The following is a 15597-nucleotide window of genomic DNA, read 5'->3' on the forward strand; positions in this document are numbered from 1 at the left end:
ACTTTCAATATGCAGACAAAAGACCAACAAGTCACAATGATTACTGGTTATCTCCAAGACTCTCATTTGATAAAGGAAGTTAAAAAAAAAACTTTTATTACGTTCACTTTTCTAACAAAAGCTTTATAAACTTATATCAAACGTGTCTGTCGAGTCATGATGACCTGGAGCTACTCTCCACACACTGATGAAGAAGTTCATCAGGAGCCTGCTGAGGATGCGCAGACGATAAAAACACCTGCAAGCTGTTTGATATTGCTAATATACTGAAGTCTATTAATGACATCACTAACAAGTTCAGCATGTGGGAAGCCATTTATGTGAGTGCACACTAAACTATGAAAGAAGAAGCTTGCTGTTGGCTCTGTTCTACATTAAATCAATAGAGAACAATAATGCTTGCTAACGCTACACTGCTCTCTACAGCTGATGTAAAGTGCAGTAGTGTTAGAGGACAAGACTGAGGCAGTGCCAATACAGTGTGTGGGCTTTACCTCTACTTGCTATATTCTACATCTCAAGTCTCTTGACACATACACCCACACACCCAGAAGAACTGTAATATTGACTATTGTATTGACGATTGTGCTATTGCAATTTGAGATGCCGACTTAGGAAAGTTTGGCAGTCTACTTCAACTGACAATGCCCGGTAAGAGCTGAGGAGGGAGAAAAGCTTCCACTGCAGAACACTGGGGAGGAGGAGGATGAGGGAGGCAGGGGAAACAGATAGAAAATAGTGAGCTTATTTCACAGCTAAAAGGCAGCAAATTCAGCATTTGAGTTCATAAAAGCTATATTATTCCTGTTACTAACCACCCTACCATGACCACAGACTATCATGGCATATCATGTCTTTAAATGGTGTCACCCGGTCATGTAACTATATCTGTACTCATATATGCTTTTATTTTGTAATACAGGTGGTTTCTGTATCCTGTTTATGCCGTTTGCGCTCCATTATGCTTCTGCAGACGCTGCAATGATTTATGTGATGTTAACAATATTTATTGTACGTTGGAAATGCTGCCAAACCTACTGTAAAGGTTGTTAGCTTGCTCTGAAATTAGTATTTGCTTGCTTTGCTAGCTCTGTATTCATGTCAGAATTTCCGTTAGCCGGTAATTACCGGACTATGACCGGTAAATCTAAATCTCTCCGGTCAAAATGTCCGGTCAAAATAACTTCCCCTTAGTGCAATACCGCATCGGTTGCGCCACTTATGTGACAGACAAGAAGAGTCAATACGCTACATGCACAGTCACTTCCTTTCTAATGTCTGACATTTCATGTGGAGAAAGAGATTTATCCTCCTGAAGGGGACATGTTGACCCCTCATGTAAATATGTTTATTCTTTACTGTTGGTTCACTCATTACTGGATCAGCGAGCTGCATGAGAGGGACCGGCTGTCAGGAGAGGGAGAGGAAAAGAGAGGATCCGTTTATTATTCCTGTGTTATTATAAGTTACTGTACCCTTTTGAATAATTTAGTTAATCTACTATAATTAGTTTGTTTAATATAGAGTCGTTATCAATTTATTTTAAAGCTCAATAAATAACAAAGAAGACCTTTGACCGGCACTTTTCTCATTTTGTCCGGAAGATTTAAACTTTAATGGACATGTTGACCGGCAAAAAATAATTCTAAAGGAAGCTCTGATTCATGTGTACAGTCTGTATATTTTTACGTGTATTATAACATTCACGTTTGCTGCTGCAATAACTGAAAAGAATGCAGATTTCATATACAGTCTTTTAATGTCCTAAGCTAATGCTGACTAATAATCAGTAACTATTCTCACACATATACGCTTTGTTTCTTGCGCTTCATTTCAGAAACTTCTTCAATGTTTTACTTCCTCACTCATTCATGTACAACAACATTGTGTACTGCTTGTTGCACCTCTGCTTTGCAACTAAACACTTTTAAATCCATCTGCTGACTCTGTGCTGTCTGACCGGAGCCCTGTAGTGCTCCATTATCCACAACACCAGTTTAAAGGCTTGTCCCTACCTACCATGATCTCTCTGTTGAGAGAAAGCACCACCCAAGACTCTTCATCATTGATCAGTTAAAGTTGAGGAAGAGCTGAGGGAGTGCAGACAGGTCAACAGACTGGGACCTGGTTCAAAGGGTCCACAGCGACCATATTGGTTCACTTTAACAGTGAATTACAGACTACATTAGGGTCAGCCCCAAAGAAAAACTGAAAAATATCACCCGCTGGGTGGGTATAAAAGGCAATTTTTTGGGCGATTTTTTCAATCTGACTTCCAATTGACAATTTTTAACAACAGAGGGTGCTATATAACACCCTTTCAGGAAAAGTCACGGACTGGGAGACTTTAATATGTTATGGAAAAAAAGTTACATACCATCAAAAAACAGCTGCGGGTAAAATGTACCCGTTGGCGGTTCTAGTGTTAAGGTGCTTTTTCCCCCCTTTTTGTTTTTCACTAAACTGTGTCTCAGGGCTTCTTAAAATGTAATAAACTATTCATGTGTCCTACTCATTTAACGGGAAGAAACTCAGCTAACTGATGATATGAACCATGTTTACCGAAACAAAACACAAGTCTCACAAGAAGCGTCTAAATGAGCCCTTAGCGAAAAAATGCTATCGGACTCTAGGTATAAATGAATTGATATACTTATCGGATATGCACAAACAAGTTTAGCTAACAAGCTGAGATTCCATTGATTCTAGAAATATAAGTATCATCACTGAGCAATCAGAACTCGCGACAGGGGAAGCAAATACAGACATCACACAACGTAGCTTTAGGTAGCAAAACACGGAGATATGCTTACCTTTTGCTGTTATTCTGATCAAAAATGAGAAAAATGTGGCTGAAGGTTAATCGATAGGTTAATCCAATGTGTCTGTCACTTTAAAAAAATTATTGATAATCCATAATTCCATTTTTATATCAAAAACTGAGTTTTCATATTGGCTGCTAATGATAGCTTCCAGAGTGTATGACAGCTTCCTGTTTGGTCTCCTTGGATACGAGTCCAAACAACTCACAGACTGCACCGGTCACTGACGTAGGCGCCCTGTGGCTGTGACCATCATATTTGACTACGCTGATTGGCTGAAATTATGTTTCGGCGGCTGTGACGAAGGTCACTTCGCCACTATGGACTGACGGCTTTGGGCCGGGTAATATTGCACTTTATTAGCGGGATTCCACAGGACAGTTTGGATTCGTATTTGCACATAATGTATTACATAAACCGTATTTATTGAAATGTGCCTCCTCTGCCTCCTTGCTTGGTCGGGCCGCTCAACGGTCAGTACCACAGCGGCATAGTTTAAAGATAGCAACAGTTGGCTTCTGCTGCACTTGCTGCACTCTCGTCTGGGCGCTCTTCATAGCGCCCAGACGAGTGAGGGTAATGCAGGTCAGGTAGGAAACATGTGACTTATCAATAACTTTAGACATCGTAACACAATTTTAAACGAGATTTTATAGTAGATTATACATTTTACTGATACCAATTATATAATATTTACCTTGTTTATTAAAAATAAAAATAAAACATATTTTTCAAATATATATATTTTTTATTTTGAATGTGGGAAGAGGGGGGGCGGCGCCCCTATGGGCCGGCCGCCACTGCTTGCCACCAAAGCTAATTATTGTCATTATAAGTACTTGTATTATTTCTGGGATGTTTAAAAGAAGAATGTGATCACACATTATGTAAACTACACATCGTGGAACATTAACCAGACATACGCATGACATATTAAATATTCACTCTAAATTGTGAATGAGTAGGACTCGTTTGCTGTCATTGTAGCATCAACCAAGACTATAACACCTCTGTTGTGCAGTATTACTTATGCGCAATATACGTATATAAATATACCACTGTATAATTCTAATTATTACTGGCTGCTATCTCTTAGTTGACAATTCAACTACTGTAATAAATCTGTAAATAACTGTTCAATATATACTTCCGCTTTTACCTCTATCCCCGGGATGTTGTCACAATACTTTATACATGCATCACTTGCTTTTTAAACTTTTTGTTTGGATGTGTAATTTTGTAAATTGTAATTTATGTCATTTCTATTTTTATCTTTAATGTTTTAAGCATGCCTCTGCCCCAAACTCAGATTTGCTGGCAACACCTAAAACACTATTGTTCTCATGACAGACTCCAAAGCCAAAAGGATTTATAGCCAATAGGCGCATTCACACCGCAGTACTTTTCCCACAAAGGTTCATGAGAACTTAGTTCATGTGAACTCTTTAGTAGCTTACAAAGCTGCGATAGGCAAGATGCCGAAAACGCCTATAAGGGGAGGAAAGAATGATATACAGTGTATAAACAGGACTGTCTCAGAAAATTAGAATATTGTGATAAAGTTCTTTATTTTCTGTAATGCAATTAAAAAAACAAAAATGTCATACATTCTGGATTCATTACAAATCAACTGAAATATTGCAAGCCTTTTATTATTTTAATATTGCTGATTATGGCATACAGCTTAAGAAAACTCAAATATCCTATCTCTAAATATTAGAATATCATGAAAAAGTATACTAGTAGGGTGTTCAACGAATCACTTGAATCGTCTAATTAACTCGAAACACCTGCAAGGGTTTCCTGAGCCTTGAAAAACACTCAGCTTGGTTCAGTAAACTAAATCACAAGTATGGGGAAGACTGCTGATCTGACTGCTGTCCAGAGGACCGTCATTGACACCCTCCATCAGGAGGGTAAGACACAAAAAGAAATGTCTCAAAGAGCAAGCTGTTCACAGAGTGCAGTTTCAAAGCACATCCACAAAAAGTCTGTTGGAAGGGGGAAATGTGGCAGGAAACGCTGCACAACCAAGAGAGATGACCGCAGCCTTAACAGCATTGTGAAGAAGAGTCGCTTCCAGAATTTGGGGGAGCTTCAAAGACAGTGGACTGAAGCTGGAGTCCAGGTATCAAAAGTCACTGTTCACAGACGTGTCCGGGAAATGGGCTACAATAGCCGTATTCCCATGGTCAAGCCACTTCTGAACTCAAGACAACGGAAGAGGCGTCTGACTTGGGCTAAGGAAAAGAAGCACTGGACAGTTGCACAGTGGTCCAAAGTCCTCTTTTCAGACGAAAGCAAGTTTTGTATTTCATTTGGAAGTCAAGGCGCCAGAGTCTGGAGAAAGGCTGGAGAGGAGCAAAATCCAAGTTGCTTGAAATCCAGTGTGAAGTTCCCACAGTCAGCGATGGTTTGGGGAGCCATGTCAGCTGCTGGTGTTGGTCCACTGTGTTTCATCAAGCCCAGAGTAAATGCAGCTGTGTACCAAGAGATTTTAGAGCACTACATGCTTCCGTCTGCTGAAAAGCTCTATGGAGATGAGGAATTCATTTTCCAGCATGATCTGGCACCTGCCCACAGTGCCAAAACCACCAGTAACTGGTGTACTGACCATGGCATTACTGTCCTCGATTGGCCTGCAAATTCCCCTGACCTGAACCCCATAGAGAATATGTGGGGTATTGTGAAGAAGAAGCTGAAAGACACCAGACCCAACAATGCTAATGAGCTAAAGGCCGCTATTGAAGCATCCTGGGCATCCATAACACCTCAGCAATGCCACAGGCTGATTGCCTCCATGCCACGCCGCATTGATGCAGTAATCCGTGCAAAAGGATTCCCAACCAAGTACTGAGTGCATTAATGGACATTTTCAAATGTTTGATTGTGTTTTGCTGTTATAAATCTTTTTTTTTTACTTGGTCTGAGGAACTATTCTAATTTTTTGAGATAGGATTTTTGAGTTTTCTTAAGCTGTATGCCATAATCAGCAATATTAAAATAATAAAAGGCTTGCAATATTTCAGTTGATTTGTAATGAATCCAGAATGTATGACATTTTTGTTTTTTTAATTGCATTACAGAAAATAAAGAACTTTATCACAATATTCTAATTTTCTGAGACAGTCCTGTATGTATATTATTTTCACATGTTCATTTTGTACATTTTTAAAAATAAAGTTTGATGGAAATACTTAGTAGCCTTTCTCCCCGGAATTATTTGCTCCTATAACATATCATTCATATATAGCAAACCATGATTTGATTTTTCATCAAACAGCAGTAGTTTATTACAGGTAAAAATAACTTACTCTTCTATAAGAACAGTTGTAGGTACAGTTTGGTTAGTTAGCGTAAGAATTATGTTTTGCTCAGAGCGAGCCGAAAAAAGCACTGTTAGACATGGGAGGAGCCTCTCTGGTGGTTGACTAATCAGAACAGAGTGGCCGAGCCGACCAATCGGAGCACACTGGGCTCAAGGGGAGCGGGGGGGCAAGAGCCCCAACGAGCCGTTTAGGACAGAGAGTGAATACACATACTTTACAGAGATGCTGTATGCGAAACCAATGCGAGTTTGGAAAATTGCACTGTATATTCTATTTTAGTATACCTCAACAATGGAATTACGAACAGTGCAAATGGCCATGACATGGGACCTTTAATTGAAATAAAAAGCAATGTTAATTTTGTTCACAATTTGTTTAGTTAGTTTACATTATTTCTTTCTCCAAAAGAACCAATAAGAGTACCGTTAAAGGACCGGATCGATAAGCGATATCGATAAAAGTAGTAGTACCGTTAAAACCTTAACGATACCCATCCCTACTAGTCTGAAACAAAAACAGATGAGTCAGTGACATCAACTGCATTGTATTTCTGACTATATTTGAAAGAGCAATTATAAGCAGGCTGAGATCAGTCAGAGGATTCAGTTTCCTATTGTATGTGCTTCTACTGTGACATTATCTATTTTTCTCATACAACCTGTGCTGCACATGGATACGTAAAGAGAACTGGATACAGCATTGGAGGCGGGACCTTGTACATTCCTATGAAAGTTTCTCAGTGGAGCATGAAGCAAAAATGGCCAGCCTCTCGAGAGCAAAAGTACCCTTATCTGGAACCATAGAGCGTGGCCCTTGAGATTGCAGCGCCTCTGTTCACCCTCTGTCTGAAACCAGAGCCCAGTCTGCTTTGATTGGTTAGCTGCTTAGAGATGTCCCGCTTCAAAGCCTATCACATAAAATGTTTAGGAGCGCCAACCAATAGGAGCACAAGTGTGACATAGTGATGTCATTATGTTCGGGAAGTAAACAAAGGAGTCCAATGGAGGCGTTTTAGGCAAGTGGGGGGGGGGGGAGTGTATGAGAGAAATTCCCTCTGGAGGAAACAGTGATTCTAGCCTCTGCAGACCATTTACATGCACTAAAACCGATAGAACACACACAGGGAAGGGAAAACACCCAAAAAGCATAATAGGGCCTCTTTAACCTGTTAAGCCCCGAGCCTGAATCTCAGGCCTCAGGCTCGAAAATGACATGCCCAGAACAAATGATTATATCTTCACTTCTAAAAAGGGGTAAATTAATAATCTTTTTCTCAAAGCAATGTTAAACCTGTGAGTTCGATGTAAAAAAGTCAGAATCAATATAGATGTCTTTATTTAAAAGTAAATTCAGATTGAACATAGTAAAAAAATGTAAATTACAGTTTCTGTCCAAAAAAAAACCTTACTTATAGTGAAAACCACCCTTGAATGATGGGATAGTAGCCAAAACGCTTTAGGAATCCAAACTATAACATATAATAAGTACCCTGTATCAAGATTGATGCAAAACAAGTTAAATTTGACCTTTTTAGAGAGGTTTAGAAAAAAGAAAAAAACACTTCTGGGGTCATTTGGGTGTATTTGCCTCTGGAACCCATCGGTCGATTTTGGTGATTGACACCTGTTTTGAACCGTTAAGAGCCAATAGAATCGAGGGGATCCATCTAAATCCATCTAAACATTATCATTGGTGAATGAGATTGATGCGCAGCCAGCATGCCCAAAACCGGAAGCTCTCATACACTCTCATAGCAGCTATATATGAAACTACTCTTATTGAAATAAATGTTATGATGGATTATCAGTAATCGTTTCAAAGTGACACAGAGACATTGGATTAACCTTCAGCAGCGTTTATATGCGTTTTAATGCCCTTGTACACAACTTTTGATCAGAAAACAGCAAAGGTAAGACGTATACCGTTTTGCCCACGTAAAGTGAAGTTGTGTGTTGTCTTTCCTGGCTTCGCTGCAGAGTGTTTTGGTCACACAGTGATGATAAATATAACATTGGAATCTGTGGAATCCCAGCTTTCATATGATATATAGTTTGTGCAGATTGCATTAAATATAAAATATTGCCACCATGAGTTATGTGTTAAGTGTGTTAGCACTCTTTCGCTTAGTGCTAATTCAGACGCTCAGCCTTGTGTTTCGTTTTGGTAAAAATGGTTCATATCGTCAGTTAGCTAAGTGGGTATGACACATTAATAGGTTGTTTAATGGTAAGAAGCCCTGAGACACAGTTTTGTGAATAGTGCTGTGCCGACGGGGGCAATCGGGCTGAACAGGTTAAGAGGTTAAGCCTTTAGAACCAGACACAGTAATGTGGTGCAGCCACGTTAGACATGTTAGCATCCTTTCTGAATACATTTACATTTGTATGAGCATGGCCTAGTGAAAAAACAGGCGGTTCACTTCAATGCTTAGCATAAAGGTCAGGAGACTAAAAGAGTATCGAATTTCTGGACACACTTTAGGTCCGCTATTGACTCTGTACAGTGAAAGGTGTATGGAGAAAGGGTTTCAGTAAACGGAAATACAAAGGTAGACACTCACGTCTTGAGAGCAGTGATGAGGTACATGGTTTTGGGCAGGAGCAGGAACACCTGGTCTGTGAGCACAGCCTGGATTATCTTCTTAGCTACATAGTTTGGATCCAGGATTGGCAGCAGTGTTGGCCACCTGGTGAAAACAAGAAAAAGGATTTAGACAAAAAAATACAGCAATACATGGATACCACAACAGTTTGATCCTTTGAGCAGGCCCTTTTTTAGATGTCGTTTTAAAAGTGTGTGAGAAGTAGGAAGTGACAGGTCAGGCGTGAAGCATGTGTCCTGGTGCCTTCAGGGGCTGTTTGATGGGTGAATGCAGAGGGACAGAAATACAGATGGACACTAGTCAGCAAACATATTGAAAACCTGACCCCAGGACTTCTAGGAGTGTACGTGTGTGTGTGTGTGTGTGTGTGTGTGTGTGTGTGTGTGTGTGTGTGTGTGTGTGTGTGTGTGTGTGTGTGTGTGTGTGTGTGTGTGTGTGTGTGTGTGTGTGTGTGTGTGTGTGTGTGTGTGTGTGTGTGTGTGTGTGTGTGTGTGTGTGTGTGTGCGCACGCGGGGAAAAAAAGAAAGGCACCGTCAGTCCAATGTCTGCCAGTGTCCCCGGAGAGGCCTGAGGCTCGTCGCTCTTCTTGTCCATGGGTCCATTTGTGTGAGTCATTAGAGCAAGGTTAAAGGCTGGTACACTGAATAAACAACAAGGGTGGCCATGGCACTATGTGGTATGTGTGCATTGATAACAAATGAGTTTTTGGGAACAGATTGAGGAAAATTCCATTCAAAAGGGATCCTCCCCAATAGAAAATATTCCTGCATAAAGCACATTGGAAACAATTGGATAAAAAAATATATTGAATATGGGGGAACATGTAAAGAAAACGGGGGAGAGCGAAGTTTATAATGATATTGCCAATAGAAGACATTACAGATATTTGACCTCTTTGTATAATGCTGGCTTTAAAAAGGTGTCAATAACAGAAATTGTGAGCAGATCATTTGAAATATGTTGTAGTGCAACAGCGATACTTTTGTTTGCTTTCTTTAGAACTGTTTTGATATTTTCACATATAATATGTCATGTCTTACAGCTAATGAACGAAAACAAGGTCAACAAGGTCATTCCAACAGGCTTGGAACATTACTTTATCAAAAAGGATAGAAAATAACAGAAACCTCTTATATTAAAGAGATCATAGATGATCACAATCAATCCTATGTTAGGAATTAAGTCACTGTCCTTTTCTGTTCCCGTAATGTAAAATAACACAAGATCTCTGGCTAATGGAATGATCGAATGACTTTTTTAGTGTGCTTAACGAAAACATGGCTACCCAGGATATAACTGGCAACTAAAATGTTATTAAACTGTTTGAAGAACGTTTCCAAAACATGTTTCCATTGTTGGCTGACAAGGATTGCAACGAGAGTTTAATCATGTCTTCTTCATGAATCTGAGTCTTCATCATGAGCCTGAGTCTTCATCATGTCTTCACCATGTCTTCTTCATGAATCTGAGTCTTCATCATGTCTTCATCAGGAGCCTGAGTCTTCATCTTGTCTTCATCATGAGCCTGAGTCTTCATCAGGAGCCTGAGTCTTCATCATGTCTTCATCATGAGCCTGAGTCTTCATCATGTCTTCATCATGTCTTCATCATGAGCCTGAGTCTTCATCATGCGCCTGAGTCTTCATCATGTCTTCATCATGAGTCTTCATTATGTCTTCATCATGAGCCTTAGTCTTCATCATGAGCCTGAGTCTTCATCATGTCTTCACCATGAGCCTGAGTCTTCATCATGTCTTCACCATGAGCCTGAGTCTTCATCATATCTTCATCATGATTCTTCATCATGAGTCTGAGTCTTCATCATGTCTTCATCATGTCTTCATCAGGAGCCTGAGTCTTCATCATGTCTTCATCATGTGTTTATCAGGAGCCTGAGTCTTCAGCCAGTCTTCATCATGAGCCTGAGTCTTCATCATGTCCTCACCATGAGCCTGAGTCTTCATCATGTCTTCATCATGAGCCTGAGTCTTCATCATGTCTTCATCATGAGCCTGAGTCTTCATCATGTCTTCATCATGAGCCTGAGTTTTCATCATTTCTTCATCATGAGTCTTCATCATGAGCCTCAGTCTTCATCATGTCTTCACCATGAGTCTGAGTCTTCATCATGTCTTCATCAGGAGCCTGAGTCTTCATCATGTCTTCATCATGTCTTTATCAGGAGCCTGAGTCTTCATCATGTCTTCACCATGAGCCTGATTCTTCATCATGTCTTCATCATGTCTTCACCATGAGTCTGAGTCTTCATCATATCTTCATCATGAGCCTGAGTCTTCATCATGAGCCTGAGTCTTCATCATGTCTTCATCATGAGCCTCAGTCTTCATCATGTCTTTACCATGAGTCTGAGTCTTCATCATGTCTTCATCATGAGCCTGAGTCTTCATCATGTCTTCATCATGAGCCTCAGTCTTCATCATGTCTTTACCATGAGTCTGAGTCTTCATCATGTCTTCACCATGAGCCTCAGTCTTCATCATGTCTTCACCATGAGTCTGAGTCTTCATCATGAGCTTGAGTCTTCACCATGAGCCTTCATGAGCCTTCATCATCATCTTCAACAAGCTCTTCAAACCTCGTGCTGATAACCTCCCTACTTCTACTTCCGCTACTTGCAGCTCATTCCTCCAGTTTTTCGCAGACAAAATTAACGCCATTAACCACTCCTTCTCAGCTCCATCTGATATACAAGCATCTCCCCCAACCTCCACCGCTACCATTTCTCCCCCCATCTCCCTTGACCTCCTGACTCCTCCTCCCCAGCGCCGCCTTTCCCAGTTCAACCTCGTTACCCCAATTGAATTACTCCATCTGATCGGTTCCTCAAATCCCACAACCTGCTCCCTTGACCCTCTACCCACTCCTCTCCTGAAGTCCTGCCTCCCCGTCCTCTGCCCCTATCTTGCTAACCTTTTCAACTCCTCGCTGTCCCATGGAACCGTCCCCTCTGCCTTCAAAACTGCTGCCGTTACTCCAATCCTCAAAAAACCTGGTCTTGATCCCTCCTCCCTCACTAATTACCGCCCCATCTCCAACCTACCATTCCTCTCAAAAACTCTTGAACGCATTGTAGCCAATCAAATTCACTGCCATCTCCAAACCAACCAGCTTTATGAACCCCTTCAGTCTGGATTTCGTCCTCACCACAGTACAGAAACTGCACTCGTCAAAGTCCTCAATGACCTCCTCACCTCTGCTGACACTGGTTCCCTCAATATTCTCATCCTCCTCGACCTGAGTGCAGCCTTCGATATCGTGAGCCACAACATCCTGCTCACCCGACTCAGGGACATTGGTATTGAAGGTATTGCACTCAGATGGCTCCAGTCCTACCTCACTGAACGATCCCACTTCATCTCCCTCCCCAACCACTCCTCTGCCACAGCTTCAGTCACCCAAGGTGTTCCTCAAGGATCAGTACTTGGACCCCTCCTCTTCATTATTTACATCCTGCCCCTCGGTCAGATACTCCGCCACTTCAACCTGGATTTCCACTGCTATGCTGATGACACTCAGATCTACCTCAGCACCAAATCCCTCCATAACCCACCCCTTACCCACATCGATTCCTGTCTGACAGCTATTAAAACTTGGATGCAACATAACCTCCTCAAACTGAACAGCAACAAAACAGAACTCCTCCTAATTGGCTCCAAATCCACCCTCAGCAAGGTCACTAACATAACACTCACCATCGATGGCACCATTGTTTCCCCCTCCAATCAGGCACGCAACCTTGGCGTAATCTTTGACCCCACCCTCTCCCTCGAACCTCACATCCGCCAAACAGTCGAAACCTCATTTTTCCACCTCCGCAATATTGCAAAAATCCTACCCTCTCTCACCCGCCCCGCAGCCGAACGACTAATCCATGCCTTCATTTCCTCCCGCCTTGACTACTGCAACTCACTTCTTTACGGCATCAGCACTACATCCCTCAACAGACTCCAACGGGTTCAAAATGCAGCTGCACGTCTCCTCACACATACCAAATCATGGCATCACATCAGCCCAGTCCTCAAAGAGCTCCACTGGCTTCCTGTCTCCCATCACATCAATTACAAAATGATGGTCCTCACCTACAAAGCACTCCACCATTTGGCCCCCCCTTATCTCACAAACCTTCTCACTCCTTATCAACCCCCACGGTCCCTCAGATCCACCGCAGCCGGACTCCTATCCATTCCCACATCCACACTCTGCAGCTTTGGGGACAGAGCCTTCTCAGTGGCAGCTCCTAGGCTCTGGAATTCCCTCCCCCAAGATCTCCGTGACTCTGAGTCCCTCACAGTCTTTCAGTCCCGCCTCAAAACACATCTTTTCAACTCTGCCTACCCATAAGCCCCCCTCCTCTCAATCAATTTCCTCTTGACTGCCTTTTTATTTATTTTACTATACTTACTTGTTTGCCTGTCCTTGTTTGTCTACCCTCCCTCATATTGTAAAGCATCTTTGAGTCGTGAAAAGCGCTATATAAATAAAATGCATTATTATTATTATTATTATTATCATATCTTCATCATGAGCCTCAGTCTTCATCATGTCTTCATCATGAGCCTCAGTCTTCATCATGTCTTCACCATGAGTCTGAGTATTCATCATGTCTTCATCATGAGCCTGAATCTTAATCATGAGCCTGAGTCTTCATCATGTCTTCATCATGAGCCTCAGTCTTCATCATGAATCTTCATCATGTCTTCACCATGAACCTAAGTCTTCATCATGTCTTCATCCTGAGCCTGAGTCTTCATCATGAGTCTTCATCATGAGTCTGAGTCTTCATCATGTCTTCACCATGAGCCTAAGTCTTCATCATGAGCCTGAGTCTTCATCTTGTCTTCATCATGAGCCTGAGTCTTCATCATGTCTTCATCATGAGCCTGAGTCTTCATCTTGTCCTCATCATGAGCCTGAGTCTTTATCATGTCTAAATCATGAGCCTGAGTCTTTATCATGTCTTCATCATGAGCCTAAGTCTTCATCATGTCTTCATCATGAGCCTAAGTCTTCACCATGTCTTCATCATGAGCCTGAGACTTCATCACGTCTTCATCATGTCTTCATCATGAGCCTCAGTCTTCATCATGTCTTCACCATGAGTCTGAGTCTTCATCATGTCTTCATCATGAGCCTCAGTCTTCATCATGTCTTCATCATGAGCCTCAGTCTTCATCATGTCTTCACCATGTCTTCTTCATGAATCTGAATCTTCATCATGTCTTCATCAGGAGCCTGAGTTTTCATCATGTCTTCATCATGAGCCTGAGTCTTCATCATGTCTTCATTATGAGCCTGAGTCTTCATCATGTCTTTATCAGGAGCCTGAGTCTTCATCATGTCTTCATCATGAGCCTGAGTCTTAATCAGGAGCCTGAGTCTTCATCATGTCTTCATCATGAGTCTTCATTATTTCTTCATCATGAGCCTGAGTCTTCATCATGAGCCTGGGTCTTCATCATGTCTTCACCATGAGCCTGAGTCTTCATCATGTCTTCACCATGAGCCTGAGTCTTCATCATGAGCCTCAGTCTTCATCATGTCTTCACCATGTCTTCTTCATGAATCTGAATCTTCATCATGTCTTCATCAGGAGCCTGAGTTTTCATCATGTCTTCATCATGAGCCTGAGTCTTCATCATGTCTTCATTATGAGCCTGAGTCTTCATCATGTCTTTATCAGGAGCCTGAGTCTTCATCATGTCTTCATCATGAGCCTGAGTCTTAATCAGGAGCCTGAGTCTTCATCATGTCTTCATCATGAGTCTTCATTATTTCTTCATCATGAGCCTGAGTCTTCATCATGAGCCTGGGTCTTCATCATGTCTTCACCATGAGCCTGAGTCTTCATCATGTCTTCACCATGAGCCTGAGTCTTCATCAGGAGCCTGAGTCCTCGTCATGTCTTCATCATGAGCCTGAGTCTTCATCATGAGCTTGAGTCTTCATCATGAGTCTTCATTATGTCTTCATCATGAGCCTGAGTCTTTATCATGAGCCTGAGTCTTCATCATGTCTTCACCATGAGCCTGAGTCTTCATCATGTCTTCACCATGAGCCTGAGTCTTCATCATATCTTCATCATGAGTCTGAGTCTTCATCATTTCTTCATCATGAGCCTGAGTTTTCATCATGTCTTCATCATGAGTCTTCATCATGAGCCTCAGTCTTCATCATGTCTTCACCATGAGTCTGAGTCTTCATCATGTCTTCATCATGAGCCTCAGTCTTCATCATGTCTTCATCATGTCTTCATCAGGAGCCTGAGTCTTCATCATGTCTTCATCATGTCTTTATCAGGAGCCTGAGTCTTCATCATGTCTTCAACATGAGCCTGATTCTTCATCATGTCTTCATCATGTCTTCATCATGAGCCTGAGTCTTCATCATGTCTTCATCATGAGCCTCAGTCTTCATCATGTCTTCACCATGAGCCTCAGTCTTCATCATGTCTTCACCATGAGCCTCAGTCTTCATCATGTCTTCACCATGAGTCTGAGTATTCATCATGTCTTCATCATGAGCCTGAGTCTTCACCATGAGCCTTCATCATATCTTCATCATGAGCCTCAGTCTTCACTGTGTCTTCATCGTGAGCCTCAGTCTTCATCATGTCTTCACCATGAGTCTGAGTATTCATCATGTCTTCATCATGAGCCTGAGTCTTAATCATGAGCCTGAGTCTTCATCATGTCTTCACCATGAGCCTCAGTCTTCATCATGTCTTCACCATGAGCCTCAGTCTTCATCATGTCTTCACCATGAGTCTGAGTATTCATCATGTCTTCAACATGAGCCTGATTCTTCATCATGTCTTCATCATGTC

General features: G+C 41.7%; 1 protein-coding gene across 1 annotated transcript in view; it reads right to left on the bottom strand.

The window, feature by feature from the left end:
* LOC307017955 (epidermal retinol dehydrogenase 2-like) overlaps positions 1-15597 on the bottom strand; it is an 89291-nt gene that overhangs the window by 19941 nt on the left and 53753 nt on the right. The window contains exon 6 of the mRNA XM_079647939.1: positions 8712-8837. Within this exon, the coding sequence (XP_079504065.1) occupies positions 8712-8837 (126 nt within the window). The remainder of the gene's footprint in view (positions 1-8711; positions 8838-15597) is intronic.

This window comes from Notothenia rossii, assembly GCF_949606895.1.
Source record: "Notothenia rossii genome assembly, chromosome: 9".
NCBI classification, from domain to species: domain Eukaryota; kingdom Metazoa; phylum Chordata; class Actinopteri; order Perciformes; family Nototheniidae; genus Notothenia; species Notothenia rossii.